This window comes from Maylandia zebra, linkage group LG10, assembly GCF_041146795.1.
Source record: "Maylandia zebra isolate NMK-2024a linkage group LG10, Mzebra_GT3a, whole genome shotgun sequence".
Taxonomy (NCBI): Eukaryota; Metazoa; Chordata; class Actinopteri; order Cichliformes; family Cichlidae; genus Maylandia; species Maylandia zebra.
Genome location: NC_135176.1, coordinates 7,788,890 through 7,802,026, shown reverse-complemented (window position 1 = coordinate 7,802,026; position 13,137 = coordinate 7,788,890). Strand labels below are relative to the sequence as shown.

The following is a 13,137-nucleotide window of genomic DNA, read 5'->3' as shown; positions in this document are numbered from 1 at the left end:
TAAAAACACAAAGCATGAACAGTGACTATACTAACATACTATTGTAAGCTTACTTATTTACAAGAGTAAATAAATCCACAGGATCTTTGAAACCTCTCTTCCCTTCACTGTTAACATAATGTAGAAATCAGTAGAAATACTGATATAAAAATGATGCATTGCTTCACGCTGCATTTTCACACTGTCTTTATTTTGCTTACAGTCTTGATTTTCATCTTCATTTGGGTTGCCTGTACCAGCAGTACAGTCATGGGAGGTGTTCCCTACAATCATTAATTATGTAACTCTCTCACCAATTTGATGGGGACACGTTGCCAAGAGCAAAGTGACATGTACATATGATTAGACTTAAAAGTCTTAAGGAAGCTGGCTTGATAAATTATCTAGCCAAAGCTCTGGTAAGATGTTGCAAAGATTCAGGAAAACACAGACAAATAAAATGATTTGAAAGGTCTTGAGTTCATTATACAAGTTCAGATTAAATAATCATCTTACTGGATATATGCGATGATTTGTCTGAGTTTATAGAGGTATAGAATTAATCTGCAAAAACCCCCATCTTTGAGTCTGAACGAACCTTACATGTGTTCCATTTACACACGTCCATCTTAAATGCTTTTACCACGTGTGATACCGGAAATCGTGACAAGCCGTCAGAAAGATAAAAGAGTAAGTCCTGACCTGCCATCAGTGTGGTGAAGGTGATCGTTGCACTTCTGTGTTCACGTCGCTCCACGGGTAACTCCCATGGCGTGCGGTGTGGCCGTGCCTCCACTTTGACGGTGTACTGCAGGCTGGGCAATAGGTTATTGAGGCACAGCGAGTAGCAGCCAGCCTTCACCAGCTCACACTCCTCGTCATTCAAGGACACAATGTGCACATAGTTACTGTTGCTGGGCAGCCAGGTCAGGTTGGCATTGGTAGCAGTGATCCTCTCCACGCGCAGTTGCGTGGGCGCCACGGAAACGTCCCGACCGACCAGCATGCTGCAGCGGAGCTGGTCCGAGAGACCCTTCTCTGTCAGGCTTTGGACCGACACACGATAGGCCTTGAGGTTTATGTCTAGCCGCTCCAGCACTGCTTTGGTCTGGGCACCGAAGGGCACATTGAGCCGCAGCTCCTGGTCCACATACACATTATAGCTCCACACATTGCCCCACCCAGCCGGCACCAACGGAGGGTCCCAGCCGATGATGATACTCTTGGCAAGCTGCTTGATGAGGGTGAGCTTACGTGGGTAAGGCACAATGTCCACTCCCACCTCTTCCAAGTCCAAGTCTAGGCCGTTGGTGAGGGGGGCTGGGACAGCCAAGGCTGATGCTGAATCTGAGGGGGCTGAGGCAGGGCCAGAGGCAGCAGAGGCCTCTGTCCTCTCTGAGGTGCTGACACCCACGTGGAGACGATGCTGGTGGATGGCACTGTGCAGGCTGCTGTCTATCAGCGAGTTATGGGACATGTCCACCATCTCTGGGTGATGAGTGCTCATGACATCGTCGTCTGAAACACGTTCCACAAAGTTAGAGGGGACCAGCCCTCTCCGTCCGTCCATCAGTTCGCCTGAAAGGAGCCACCATAAAACACTGTCCTACAGACCGGAAAGTAAAGATTTGTAGATTTACAAAAAAAATGACAAGATCCCATACCTTCATAGAAGCCATCATCATCCATGTCTCCATATACATAGATGTATTCTCCAGCAGTGAGTGGTAGCTCCACCTCAGGATTGTCATTGGGACCATCATAAGGATTATAGCTGGGGGAGATAAAAATTTTCCATGAAATCGTTTCCATCACATACTTTCATGTTCACCAGAACAACCCCTGTGTTAGTTAATTACTTACCTGTATCTTGCAATAAACACCTGAAGCTTTGCTGCTCCTCTGCTGGCTGGGCAAGGTGCTGGGGCTATGTCAATGTCCAACTCCTCTACTTCACTGGCTGTGTCCACCTGAGAACAGCATGAACAGAGAGACAGTCACCTGACATATCTAAAAAGAACAGGCTAAAAGTAAAGTAAGAGCAAAGTTAAATGGTTTTTAGTCTTTAGTAATAAAGTAAATCTATAGGACTGCAGTTGCAATAAAAGTGAGGTAACTAGGATGACCAAGCACTGTGCTGTAAGTGCCACAATTTGCTACGTACACAAATCAAAATCTTCTGCAAGCTAACACAATGGTCCTGGAACAAGTCTTTCCCTATAGGTCAGATATCTTTCAAAGTTTATTACAGAGAGGTGTTTTAGAAGCTGTTTCTACTGCTTAATTTACTCCATTTATTGTTGCGGCTGACCTAAACAAGTGAATTTCTTTAGTGGAAATTCTTAACCTATTTTAGCCAGCATGAACTCTTTCTTCTGTATCAAGATGTCCTTTATTTTCTTGCCAAAAGGAGAGCACATTTCACGAGTATGATATGCTTTACACATATTATCTTAAAAGGCCACAAGATAAAGCCATGCCTGTTTGGAAATGACTGCAAAGAAAATCACTTTGTTTGCGAGTGACTTTTTGCCCTTTTTATTGAATACAAACAGGAACAGAACTACTACAGAGCTAGTTAATACCTGGTATAAATGGCTACCTGCAAGAAATAACAGCACTTTTTAAGGATAATCACAAACAACTACTGTATACCCTTTATAATCCACAGAGCTGAGTGGATTATCTCACTAAATATGAGCTCTATTGATTGTATGCAGTCGAGTGACTGGATAAAAAGACCACCAAGCTGCATAGCATGCAGGACCACACACCGGCAGGACAAACATGCTAAATATTTTGGAGCAAAACCAAAATACTCCACTGGACTCTTCTGTTACAGTGTGCACTAACGTGAGATGACAACAAGTTTAAGGAGAGCTTTTTAATCCATTAAATCCATGCAAACAGTGTAGTAATCTCGATCTGCTTTCATGTGTGCCGAAACAAAGAAGGAGAATATCAGGATGAAGAGATGAAGTGCTTCAAACTAGGGCTGCCACGATTAGTCGACTAGTCACGATTACGTCGACTATCAAAATCGTCGACGACTGATTTAATAGTCGACGCGTCGTTTGAAGCTTTGTAAGATCACAAAAGACGCAGGAATAAGTGGCAGGATTTAAGAGTGTAATAACGGACTGGAACAGAAGATGGCAGCACTGCATGTACAAGGATGCCAGCTGCCGTTAAACCCCGAAGAAGAAGAAGCAGTTTCCCAGAATTCATAGCGCGGCCCAGCTCAGTTTCCAACAATGGCGGCAGCTAGTTAGTTTTAATATTACTCTTATTATTCTTTCTGGGTCACAAAATAAACGTTTAACATATTTTCAGGCGAGAATGTAGCTGTGTAAACCTCAAATATCTGCTCAGTTTATCAAGACACCACATATTTTCAAAAGCGCGCCGACGTTTTCGGAGACGTCTGTTACCCACTAGCTCGATAGTTAGCCGGGGGCTAGGCTAACTAGAGCCGTGAGAACACCGGACTCCCGGCAAATCGTTTTCAAACCCACCGCCGTCTTTCGCTACTTAGGTTAAATATATATGAGTCACTTAGATAACTTAAACATGTTATTGTTTGGCTTTTTTTAGTATTTTATTTGTTCCTGAGTAAATCGGTTTGGCTGAGATTAAAGTTTTTACACAGCTGAATAAACGTCAAGCAGACAGCTGATTATCAGAAGTGTGAGATGCTCAAGAATTTACTCCGGTGTCCTGTTATATTTTAGATAGCAAGGAGTTTATTAAACTTCACCGAAACAATCTGCAAATTTCATTAAAATTTTATAAACTATCATCTTGTCTTTATTTTTAGTTAGCACATACCTTAAACACTTAAAGCTGTAAGCTAATGATAGTTATATAAGAGCAGATGCTGCTGGTGCAATAAGCTGTACGTTTTATGTCCAATGGATGATGATCTGATTAGTCGACTAATCGCAAAAATAATCAGTGACTAGTCGACTATCAAAATAATCGTTTGTGGCAGCTCTACTTCAAACTAACCTATCAACCGTTAGGCTAACTTACTAGATACAGATGGTGGTTTTCAAATGTAGCAGCCACATTAGCTAATGGTGTCAGCTTTAAAACAACTTTACTGTATAACTATAAATTATATTTCATGTAAGACTGTGTTGAAATTTCACATATTTATATCATATTACCATTAATATATGAACCATGTATAAAATAAACAAAAAAACACAAAATGCATGAAAGCATTTTTTCTGATTTGAGAAAAAAGTGATGTACTACACATCGTCTTCACTGCTGGTACCTCGTGAGTTGGGCTTGATTTGTGCGGACTGAGATGGGTGTCAGACTTGGGCGTGAGGTGCGTGGTCTCTGACTTGCTAGAGGAAGAGCCTGACTTGCTGACGCTGATGGTGGGCAGCTCTCGATGCTTGGTGACAGGCGATCGCTCCACCCTGGATAGCCCTGCAGCATGAGGGGTGGCCCCCATGCGTAGTGCAGTGGCCACATCTAGCAAGAGAGAGAGAGGCAGAGGATAATCCACCATCTAGTGAACATACATCAGCCCTCTTACTGCATAACCTGGTTGAATCCACGAGCAGCTAGGCATGTGAAGTCACTGGTTGACATGCAGGGGGCTCAAGGCCTGAACATGGCTGATTAAAAAGAGGAAGGAAAAAAAGTCCTATCTCCATCTGTCAGTGGTCACACTATAAAGACAACATGTTTCACACGAGGACTGTTAAGAGACTTAACGTGCTCCATGCTCCACACACTGACTGTCTCATGCTATGGTGAGAGTAACAGATCAGCTCTGTTACGGTGCTGGACTGTTAACGGTGACCGTGCAGGTAAGATGACAGGTCAACGCATGCGGTGCTTTTGTAACACTGTCCAACACATATTATGAGTAACAGAGACGGCGGGCATACCAAGTGGGTCATTGCCCTCGGGGCAGGAGACAGTGTCACCTCCCTCGAGACTCCAAAAGGCTATTTCACCTAGAGTCACCATATCCCATGAGCCACCAGTGCAGTCTAAAACACATGAACATTGTAAGAGAAAAGGGTTGGATATACACAGTAGGAAAGAGTTGGTCTAGATTTGCACTATGTATTTGTTGCTGCTGGGATTGAGGTTACATTATAACACACAAAGGTGGAAAAAGAGAGAATGTCACATTAAGAAGAAGGACTGGGTATTGTGTATTGTGTCCTTATTGTTCAGAAGTCAATGATAAAATATCTCGAAATTAAAATCTGGAGAGATGCATTCCTGATCATTATATATATGGATAATTTTAAAGAACTCTTTTCTATAAGTGGCTCAGTGCTCTTTACCAAGCCATCATCTGTGTCCACTACACCAACTACGATTCTATAACATGAAAGCAAAATTATTGTTAAACAATGATTTGGCAAATTATCTTGAAACAAGACATAGTAAGTCAGATTGTTTGATTTTCCTTTTGGTCATTAAGCAAGTGAAGTGAAGCAACCACTTACCTCGCTCTGTAGTCAGGCCCACCCCGTTGGTCAGAACCGACAGGGTGGGGTTGTTGAGGAGGCTAGAGCTGGCCAGGTCCACCTTTGAGGCCTGCATTCGAAACTTCTCCAACTCTTGGGACAGCAGGCCAAACTGTTCGCTCTGGCTTCGACATTTCTCCTCCAGCTCTCGTACCTTCGACTACACAGAAGGCAGAACCAATATAATGCACACAAACAGTGCCAGTGTGACTTGTGTGAGAGAAAATCCACCTTTCAACACTATTAGATGTGATGTCCTCAATTTGTTAACCAGGTCATTTCAGGTGGAACTGTGTGATGTGTTACCATACTTTAGGTTTCTTCTGGACACACTTTAACCTGATGTCTACAAGCGAATGAGCTTTGCCTAAGTTAGCAGTACAGTGTGTGAATGTTGGGATGTGAGCGGTAAGGTGCATTTTTCCTTTTAATCAGCAATCTATCACCGTCAGTGTCCTGCAGAAACCTTCAATGCAATTAAATCAATTTCCTTAGAAACTATGGAAAAGCTTTTTATGATTAGGGCCACCAGTGTGTGAATGTGTGTGTGAATGGGTGAATGACTGAATGTAGTGTGAAGCGCTTTGGGGTCCTTAGGGACTAATTAAAGCGCTATACAAATGCAGGCCATTTACTTTTGATACATCTGATTTCTTATGTTTATGACTGTTTTGAAAGATGGACAAATAGGACAACAAAATGTGGCAAACACAAATGAATGCATGAAATAACGTAATCCACAACTCAAATATGGGTTTCTGCAAGACAGACAATGTTACAAGTCCCTACATCATTTGTTAGAATCTGCAAAGACAAATGACAAAGACTGGCTGGGTAAATGGAAAGGAAAAAGGGAGGCAGGCAAAGGGGGAGGGGAAACTGGAGTAAAGTATTTATGAGGTGTTACATGTTGCTTCCATTTAACACTCGGCTTGCAATCACTTTTATGACAGCGGGGTAATTTGGCAGAACACTACTTGCTTCTGTCTTACTGGGTTTCTAAATGTAGCTGATTTCACTTCCGGTTGCGGTGGGAGTTTCCTGGCAGGCTGATCTGACAAAAGCCTTCACACGAAAGTGTCTGAACAACATTTCCTGTTAGTGCTCACCTACGCAAAGCCTGTAGTCGATTCTTATCTAGCTGCACTGAGCTGGGGGGTAATGAGTATTAAAACACTGACGCAAATCATTTGTAAAACCTCAGATGAATACTATCAGAAATTTACCAAATTTCCCGGAGGAACCCACCCGAGGGATTAATAAAGTTTTATCTAATCTAATCTAAATGGCAATGAGACTATTTGCGTACATGGAATAAGATTAAACAACCCGATAATTGTAGTAAGTGCTGTCAGTGCAGCTGGGAGTGATAAATGTGTTATACACATACACTAACCCCTAACCCTACACCCCATATGAATGACCTGATTTAAATGCAAATCGGTAACCATAAAAAAAATAAATAAATAAAAGAGAAACGCAACAGCCTCAGATGAGCAACTGTTCACAAGTGAAGCATTTCTGAGGGGCTGTTTTACACTAATTAATGTTGAATAGAGTTCCATCAATTTCAAGGAACTAAATAAAAGCAACTGGGGTTTTGGTGGTTCTAAGGACCAGGGCTGGGTGGAGGTCCTGTTGAGGAGAAGATAAAAAGCTCTTGAACACGAGGTTCAAGAAATACCTGCATGCAGTCCAGTGTACTCTGCTTAGCAAAAAAGGCACAAAGCACAAAGAAAAGATGCAAATGCATGTGTGTGAAGCACTGAAACTGGAAAAGACTAAATTAAATATTAATAGAGTAGAAACACAGCAGTCAGAGTCCAGGTCAGCAAGGAAATCCGCTCACAAGCCAGAATCACTAGAATGTCTCTCAGCCCATAGCAGCCCACACACACACACACACACACACACACACACACACACACACACACACACACACACACACACACACACACACACACACACACACACACACACACACACACACACACACACACACACACACACACCTCATAATCTAGCAAAAACTGTTTTTTAACAGAGTGAGTAAGGCTGGGTGTTTTGTTGGCAAGTAAAACATGGGCTCTTGGGAGGGAAAGAGACTTTCTCCTGTGATGCTTTGGTTTAAATACAGACAGAAAGTGAGAGAAACACAGCCAAGAGGAAGGAAACTAGGCATTTTGAAAACAGAGCAACTATACTCTACCAGCTCTCTCCGCAACACGAGCTGAGTCAACTCCTAAAATAAAATACACACTGCTTTAAGTAACAAACTCTCGCAGCAAAATGAACCGTGAGAAATAAGGAACACAGACAACAGGAATGTAAAGTCATCAACTGTGGATGATGACATTTTTGATTTTTTCCCTCCTTTTTTAGTTTCTTTTTTTTTAATGTTCAGCATCAGCAGCCAATCAGAGGCAGGGGGATTTCAACTGTCATCTGCTATCTGGATTCATTTTGAATTCTTACGCTGACACAGAGAGCAAGCACAAACGTCACAAAGCAGCAGAAGAGCCATCTGCATCTGTTCAAACGGTTTTCAGGCCTACTAGAGCTACAAAAATATAAGTACTTTCTGCCACAGCTTCTCAGCCAGGTGTTTAGATAAGAATAAAGATCCCAGTAAATTATAATTCCAGGCTTCTTTAGAAGAATGAATCGTCTTTTGACCTACTAAAAAAAGAATGAAATGTCTTTAAACCTACTAAAAACCTGGTGAGAATTTTGCTCTGTTTTAAAAGACAGAAACACTTTATTCAGTGAATTTAAGCTGAAAGGAATACATTAGTGTATGTCACATAGAGACATTTTTTCTTGTTACTCTTTAATGCTTCACTCTTTTGTGGGACACTGCCAGCTTTGGATTTGATCCTAAGTCCTCCTAAATGCTTGAAAGCACCTCAGGGCTATGCAGTCTGGCAGTACAAAAGCGTGGTCTGGCACAGAGTTGTTTTACTTGCTTTTGTGCTTCCCCGTGCAGACATAATAGTGTCACATACACTCACCTCCAGCATCTGAACCACTCCTTCATGCTCCCTCTTGGCGAATAACTGAGCCTGATGATTAAAAAAAACATTCAATTCACGGTAAACTTTCATCATAAAATTCACTTTCACAGCATAGCAAGCAGCACTGATAAAATTCTTTATTGGTGCCCAAAGGTTGCCCCCTGCTGGACAAAGTGCCCCATTTTTCTTAACTACACTGAAAGTAACCCACAGGCTATGAGAGCATGACTTTAGCAAGATCGAAACCAAAAAAACCCCCCAAAACTCAAGGCTGTATTTCTTACCCGCTGTAACCTTTTGATTTCATCCTGTTTGAACTTAAGGATAGCCAGTGCTTGCTCATGTTCCAATTCCAGCTGCTGCCTTCGCTCGGCGACCTCTCGCATATGCTGTTCAGAAGGAAAAGAGTTTATCAGCAGGGACACTAAGGAGCAAAACTGACAATAGCGCACCAAGCATCTGACTCAGATAGTACCTTTAGGACCTGCTCTAGGTTCTCCAGTTTGGCACGGAGTCTCTGGTTCTCCTCGAGAACTGAATTGCGTTGAGCGGTCACTTCAGAGAGATCTTCCCTCAGCTCCTCATTCTCAGCCCGAGTCTGGGAAATAGCAGCAGGTTATCCCATCATAGCATTAAGATTGGTTATCACAACTGTCAGTGATGATGACCAAAAACATGATTTTTATACACAAAATAAAACCTATATATCTCGAGCAGCGTCACCGACCTGGTCGAGCAGCTGTGCCTTCCTCCTGAGGAGATCTGCCTCCTCCTTTAGTTGCTCATTTTTGCCTCGCTCATCCTCAAGCTGGCTCTCCTGTTCCAGAAAAACACAAAACCACACTCATACAAACATGCGGAAATCCACGTCTACCCCTCTGCTGTCATTATGTCCATCGCAGCTGTGCTTTAAAGAGAGTATGACAGAAGGAAACAATGGAGCACAAGGTTCACTTACCAAATCCAGACATCTCTTCTGTCGCTTCTTTACTTCATGCTCAAGATTTTCACATTCTTTTCTTTTCTTGCTCAGTTCACTTTCCTGAAACAAGAGAAAAAACAAGGATAGTTACACTTAATCTTTAATTTGGAAACTCAGGTCAGGCTTTAAACTAAAACTCTCAAAATGCACATAATATATCATACAAAAACATAACAATAAATAGGAATCATTTGCATCATGTACATTTTGCAAAATGGGATACAATCCTTGCAGTTTCCATAGTGACCTCTGACAGGACAGCAATGAGGCATTACAAAGCTTAGCATCCTTTAATTATTCTAAATGCAGCTTACATGCAGGAGCAGCATAGGAGAAATCAGCTTATTTCACTGTGGCTCCAGGACCTCAATCAAGCATTACCCCTGTGTTTGTGATGTGGGAGCTACAGGACAGAGGCTAATTGCAGACCACCAGCAGCTGACTGGAAGAGACACTGTACTCTCACCAGGGATGACACAGCAAGACAATAAAGATAATTAAACTACAACCTGTGCTCTGATTTTCTTGATTGTGTTTGAGTTGCGTTCTTTTGAAGGCCTGACTAACAGTCACATTACAGCTGGGAAGCTAAACTACCACATCTGATTGTACTGTGTGGAATTCAAATACAACATGGTCACATTACAAAAACATTTCTCACTGAGCTTCATTGTCACACTAAATGTCTTGTCTCCATGGTGAAGACTACCGCAGGTATCCTTTGATTCACACTTTTGTTCCTTTGTAACTTCCATTAGAATATTTAAAACAGCTATGCCACACATTATAAATATGAAGAAAACAAGACTTTTATTTTGAAAAACAGATGCAACAATGTGACAAGGAGGGGAATTTATTCTTCAGCACGGGGTCCTTTTTCACTCTAAAAATAATGATATTAGCAAGATCATCCTTTCAGAGAATGTTACCTGATCAAAACAGATTAAGTTGCCTGTGTCACTCTGTTAAACTAGAAAGATCACAAAAATTCTTTCCTGTGCAGAGGTCACTTCATCTAAAGTTCAAGGATCAATTTGACAATAAGGGGGAAGAAAATAAAGTTTTGTAAAACATGGACCCAACATCTATCTTATTTCACTGTTAATTATCTTATTAGGATAACACAACTCATAACATAATATGATACTTATTGCTTTTTTTGTACAGTCCCAATCAAAAGTTTAAGACCAGTTGAAAAATGGCAAAATAAAATCATATTTTGCATGGTTGCATCTTAACAATGTTCAAAGTAGGGCTTCAACATGCAACAAGAAGAAATGGGAGTGAGAGAAAACATTTTTTGAGCATGCAATTTATTGAATGAAACTGGCTGTTTTACAGCTGATCAAAAGTTTCCCATATGGAAAAGATATATATAAATCTTATAAAGTTTGTATCTGTCTTGTGTGAAACTTGTATGAAAAGCATACAAGAGTGAAAACAGATAAAGATCTGTGATGGCCAAACCCGTGGCCACACTCTAAAGTCGGTAACTTTTGTATTTTCATTCTTCATTTGAACATAGTAATATATTTTAGTTGCCAATAACTTTATTGATTGGTTTGGATACATTGGTTCTATTTGTAAGCACGCACATTTAGTTTACTTATGTATTCATACTACTTCATTTCTTTGCTTTCTGACTAACCTTTGTCTTTTTATTTCTTACCTGCCATCATCCCTGGGAGTTGCTGGACAAAAGATGGTAGCCAGGGTTTGAAACCATTAAATATGAAGGAAGATAATTGGACTACACCACCACTTCCTGCTGAAGGGGGGAATGTGTGTTTTCTTTACTTTAAAAACAAAGTATTTGTATTTAATTAAATATTTAGGGTTTAATGGGGTTTTTTGATTTTCTTCTTTAGTGTTTAGTTTATTAACAAACTAGATTGTACTGCATTGTTTGTGATTTATGATTGTGTTTGTTTGTTACCCCCTCATGTGTCACAATGGTCTGATCAGCCATTATATATACCCTTGTATGTCATTTCATGTTTAGGTCAATTATGTATGTTTGAGCAGTCATTTGGTCTGTTAAGTTTGCAGTTGTTGCTGGAGTTCAGTTTTGTTTCTTTGACCTCTTTTATGAGCTCAACATTTATTACTCTTGTGAATATAATTTTTGGGGGTTAAATAAATGGAAACTATATTTTTCTAATAATTCCTGGGACTCCTGTTTTTCAACTCGGTCCATCACAAGATCCCTTGAAAAATTATATAAATGAAACTTGTATGTTTTGGATACTTACTAAAACAATATATGAAAGTGATGAGAAAGTGGCCACTTTCATGAGTAAATCATATAAGTTTTTACTATTTCTTTTCCATATGGGTTAGGACCACATGCCTAATCTGTGCAAAAATGTGGATTCATTGTCATTTTCTGTCAGGTAGTCACGTCAGGTAGTCACACGTTCAAAAAGCCTTTCCCTTTTTGAACGTGGTCAGGTTGTTGAACTGTATAAGTAGGGTCTCTCGCAGCGCGCCATTGCTGCTGAGGTGAGATGCAGTAAGACAGTCATTTGGAATTTCTTAAATGATCCTGAGGGTTATGGAACAAAAAAGTAAAGTGGAAGACCCCAAAAAATTTCAACAGCACTGAGCAAGAGGATCCAATTGCCTGTCTGTCAAGACACTGGACAATCCTCGACCCAAATTAAGGCTGTTACTGGTGCCGACTGCAGCCCTGCAACCATCAGATGGCATCTAAGTCTGAATGGCTTCAAAAACAAAAAATATCTTCAAAGGCCTTGTCTTCTTGAATGGCACAGAACAGTTTGGAAGAGGAATTATCAATGAAATCTGAGTTTCTGTCACATCAGCCTCCTAAGACAGTCTCCAAGAAAAGAAAGGCTTGTTTGCTCTATGGCACACAACTGCAATGTTTAAACTTTGCTAAACAACACGAAAAGAAGTCCGGTGAAACCTGGAAGCACCTCCTTGGTTCAGCTGAGACTAAGATGAAATTGTTCGAGTCAGGACAAACACAGTGAATGCACAGTCCTGCCATTAACACTCTGAGATGAGTGTGCAATAACAGTTGAGCTGAATGTAAACGTTATAGCCAAATGTTGGCTGACAAAGATGACTCTTTGTCATCCTCAGTCTTCTGGCTGAGGAGGAATAGTCCAGGCTGATAATCACACGAGGCTTCCCAAAGAAGAAAAGAGTGAAAACCATCACAGGGACAGGAATGTTACCCAACTTTAAACCAATAGCTTATCAATGACATATTTTCAAAAAGGTAGCAGATAGCAGGTTTAAAAATGTTCTCTGATGAATGGCAGAACAATCCATGCAGCACTTAAGGAATGTTGGTATACTGACATATTAAAAGGTAAAGTGAAGTAAAGTTTGTCACTTGTGTGAACACGTGACACATGCACAAGTGACCTCCACAAACAAAACAAACAATCACACATGTCATGTAATCATATCTTGTGGGGACATCTAATTGACATAATGCTTTCCCTAGCCACTTACCCTTACCATAACCATAACCCACTTGTAACCCTGTCACTAAAACCACATTTTGAGTCTCAAAAATGCCTTCAGACTTGAGGGGACTGGAATTTTGGTCTCCATAAGGGCTGTTCGTCCCCACAAATATGTGTGTGTGTGTGTGTGTGTGTGTGTGAACACACACACACACACA

At 41.0% G+C, this 13,137-nt stretch overlaps 1 protein-coding gene across 17 annotated transcripts in view; it reads right to left on the bottom strand.

Annotated features, from left to right (window-relative positions):
- tspoap1 (TSPO associated protein 1) overlaps positions 1 to 13,137 on the bottom strand; it is a 78,042-nt gene that overhangs the window by 16,180 nt on the left and 48,725 nt on the right. For 13 of the 17 annotated variants that reach the window (XM_012920803.4, XM_076888955.1, XM_076888957.1 and 10 more), the window contains 12 exons: positions 9,456 to 9,539; positions 9,225 to 9,314; positions 8,973 to 9,095; positions 8,782 to 8,886; positions 8,495 to 8,545; positions 7,693 to 7,725; positions 5,463 to 5,643; positions 4,890 to 4,994; positions 4,262 to 4,467; positions 1,843 to 1,949; positions 1,644 to 1,753; positions 682 to 1,557 (listed from right to left, as the gene is read on the bottom strand). In XM_012920803.4, the coding sequence (XP_012776257.2) occupies positions 682 to 1,557; positions 1,644 to 1,753; positions 1,843 to 1,949; positions 4,262 to 4,467; positions 4,890 to 4,994; positions 5,463 to 5,643; positions 7,693 to 7,725; positions 8,495 to 8,545; positions 8,782 to 8,886; positions 8,973 to 9,095; positions 9,225 to 9,314; positions 9,456 to 9,539 (2,071 nt within the window). Of the gene's footprint in view, positions 1 to 681; positions 1,558 to 1,643; positions 1,754 to 1,842; positions 1,950 to 4,261; positions 4,468 to 4,889; positions 4,995 to 5,462; positions 5,644 to 7,167; positions 7,189 to 7,692; positions 7,726 to 8,494; positions 8,546 to 8,781; positions 8,887 to 8,972; positions 9,096 to 9,224; positions 9,315 to 9,455; positions 9,540 to 13,137 lie in introns of all 17 variants that reach the window. The other 4 variants (XM_076888953.1, XM_076888967.1, XM_076888962.1 and 1 more) reach the window with 3 other exon arrangements.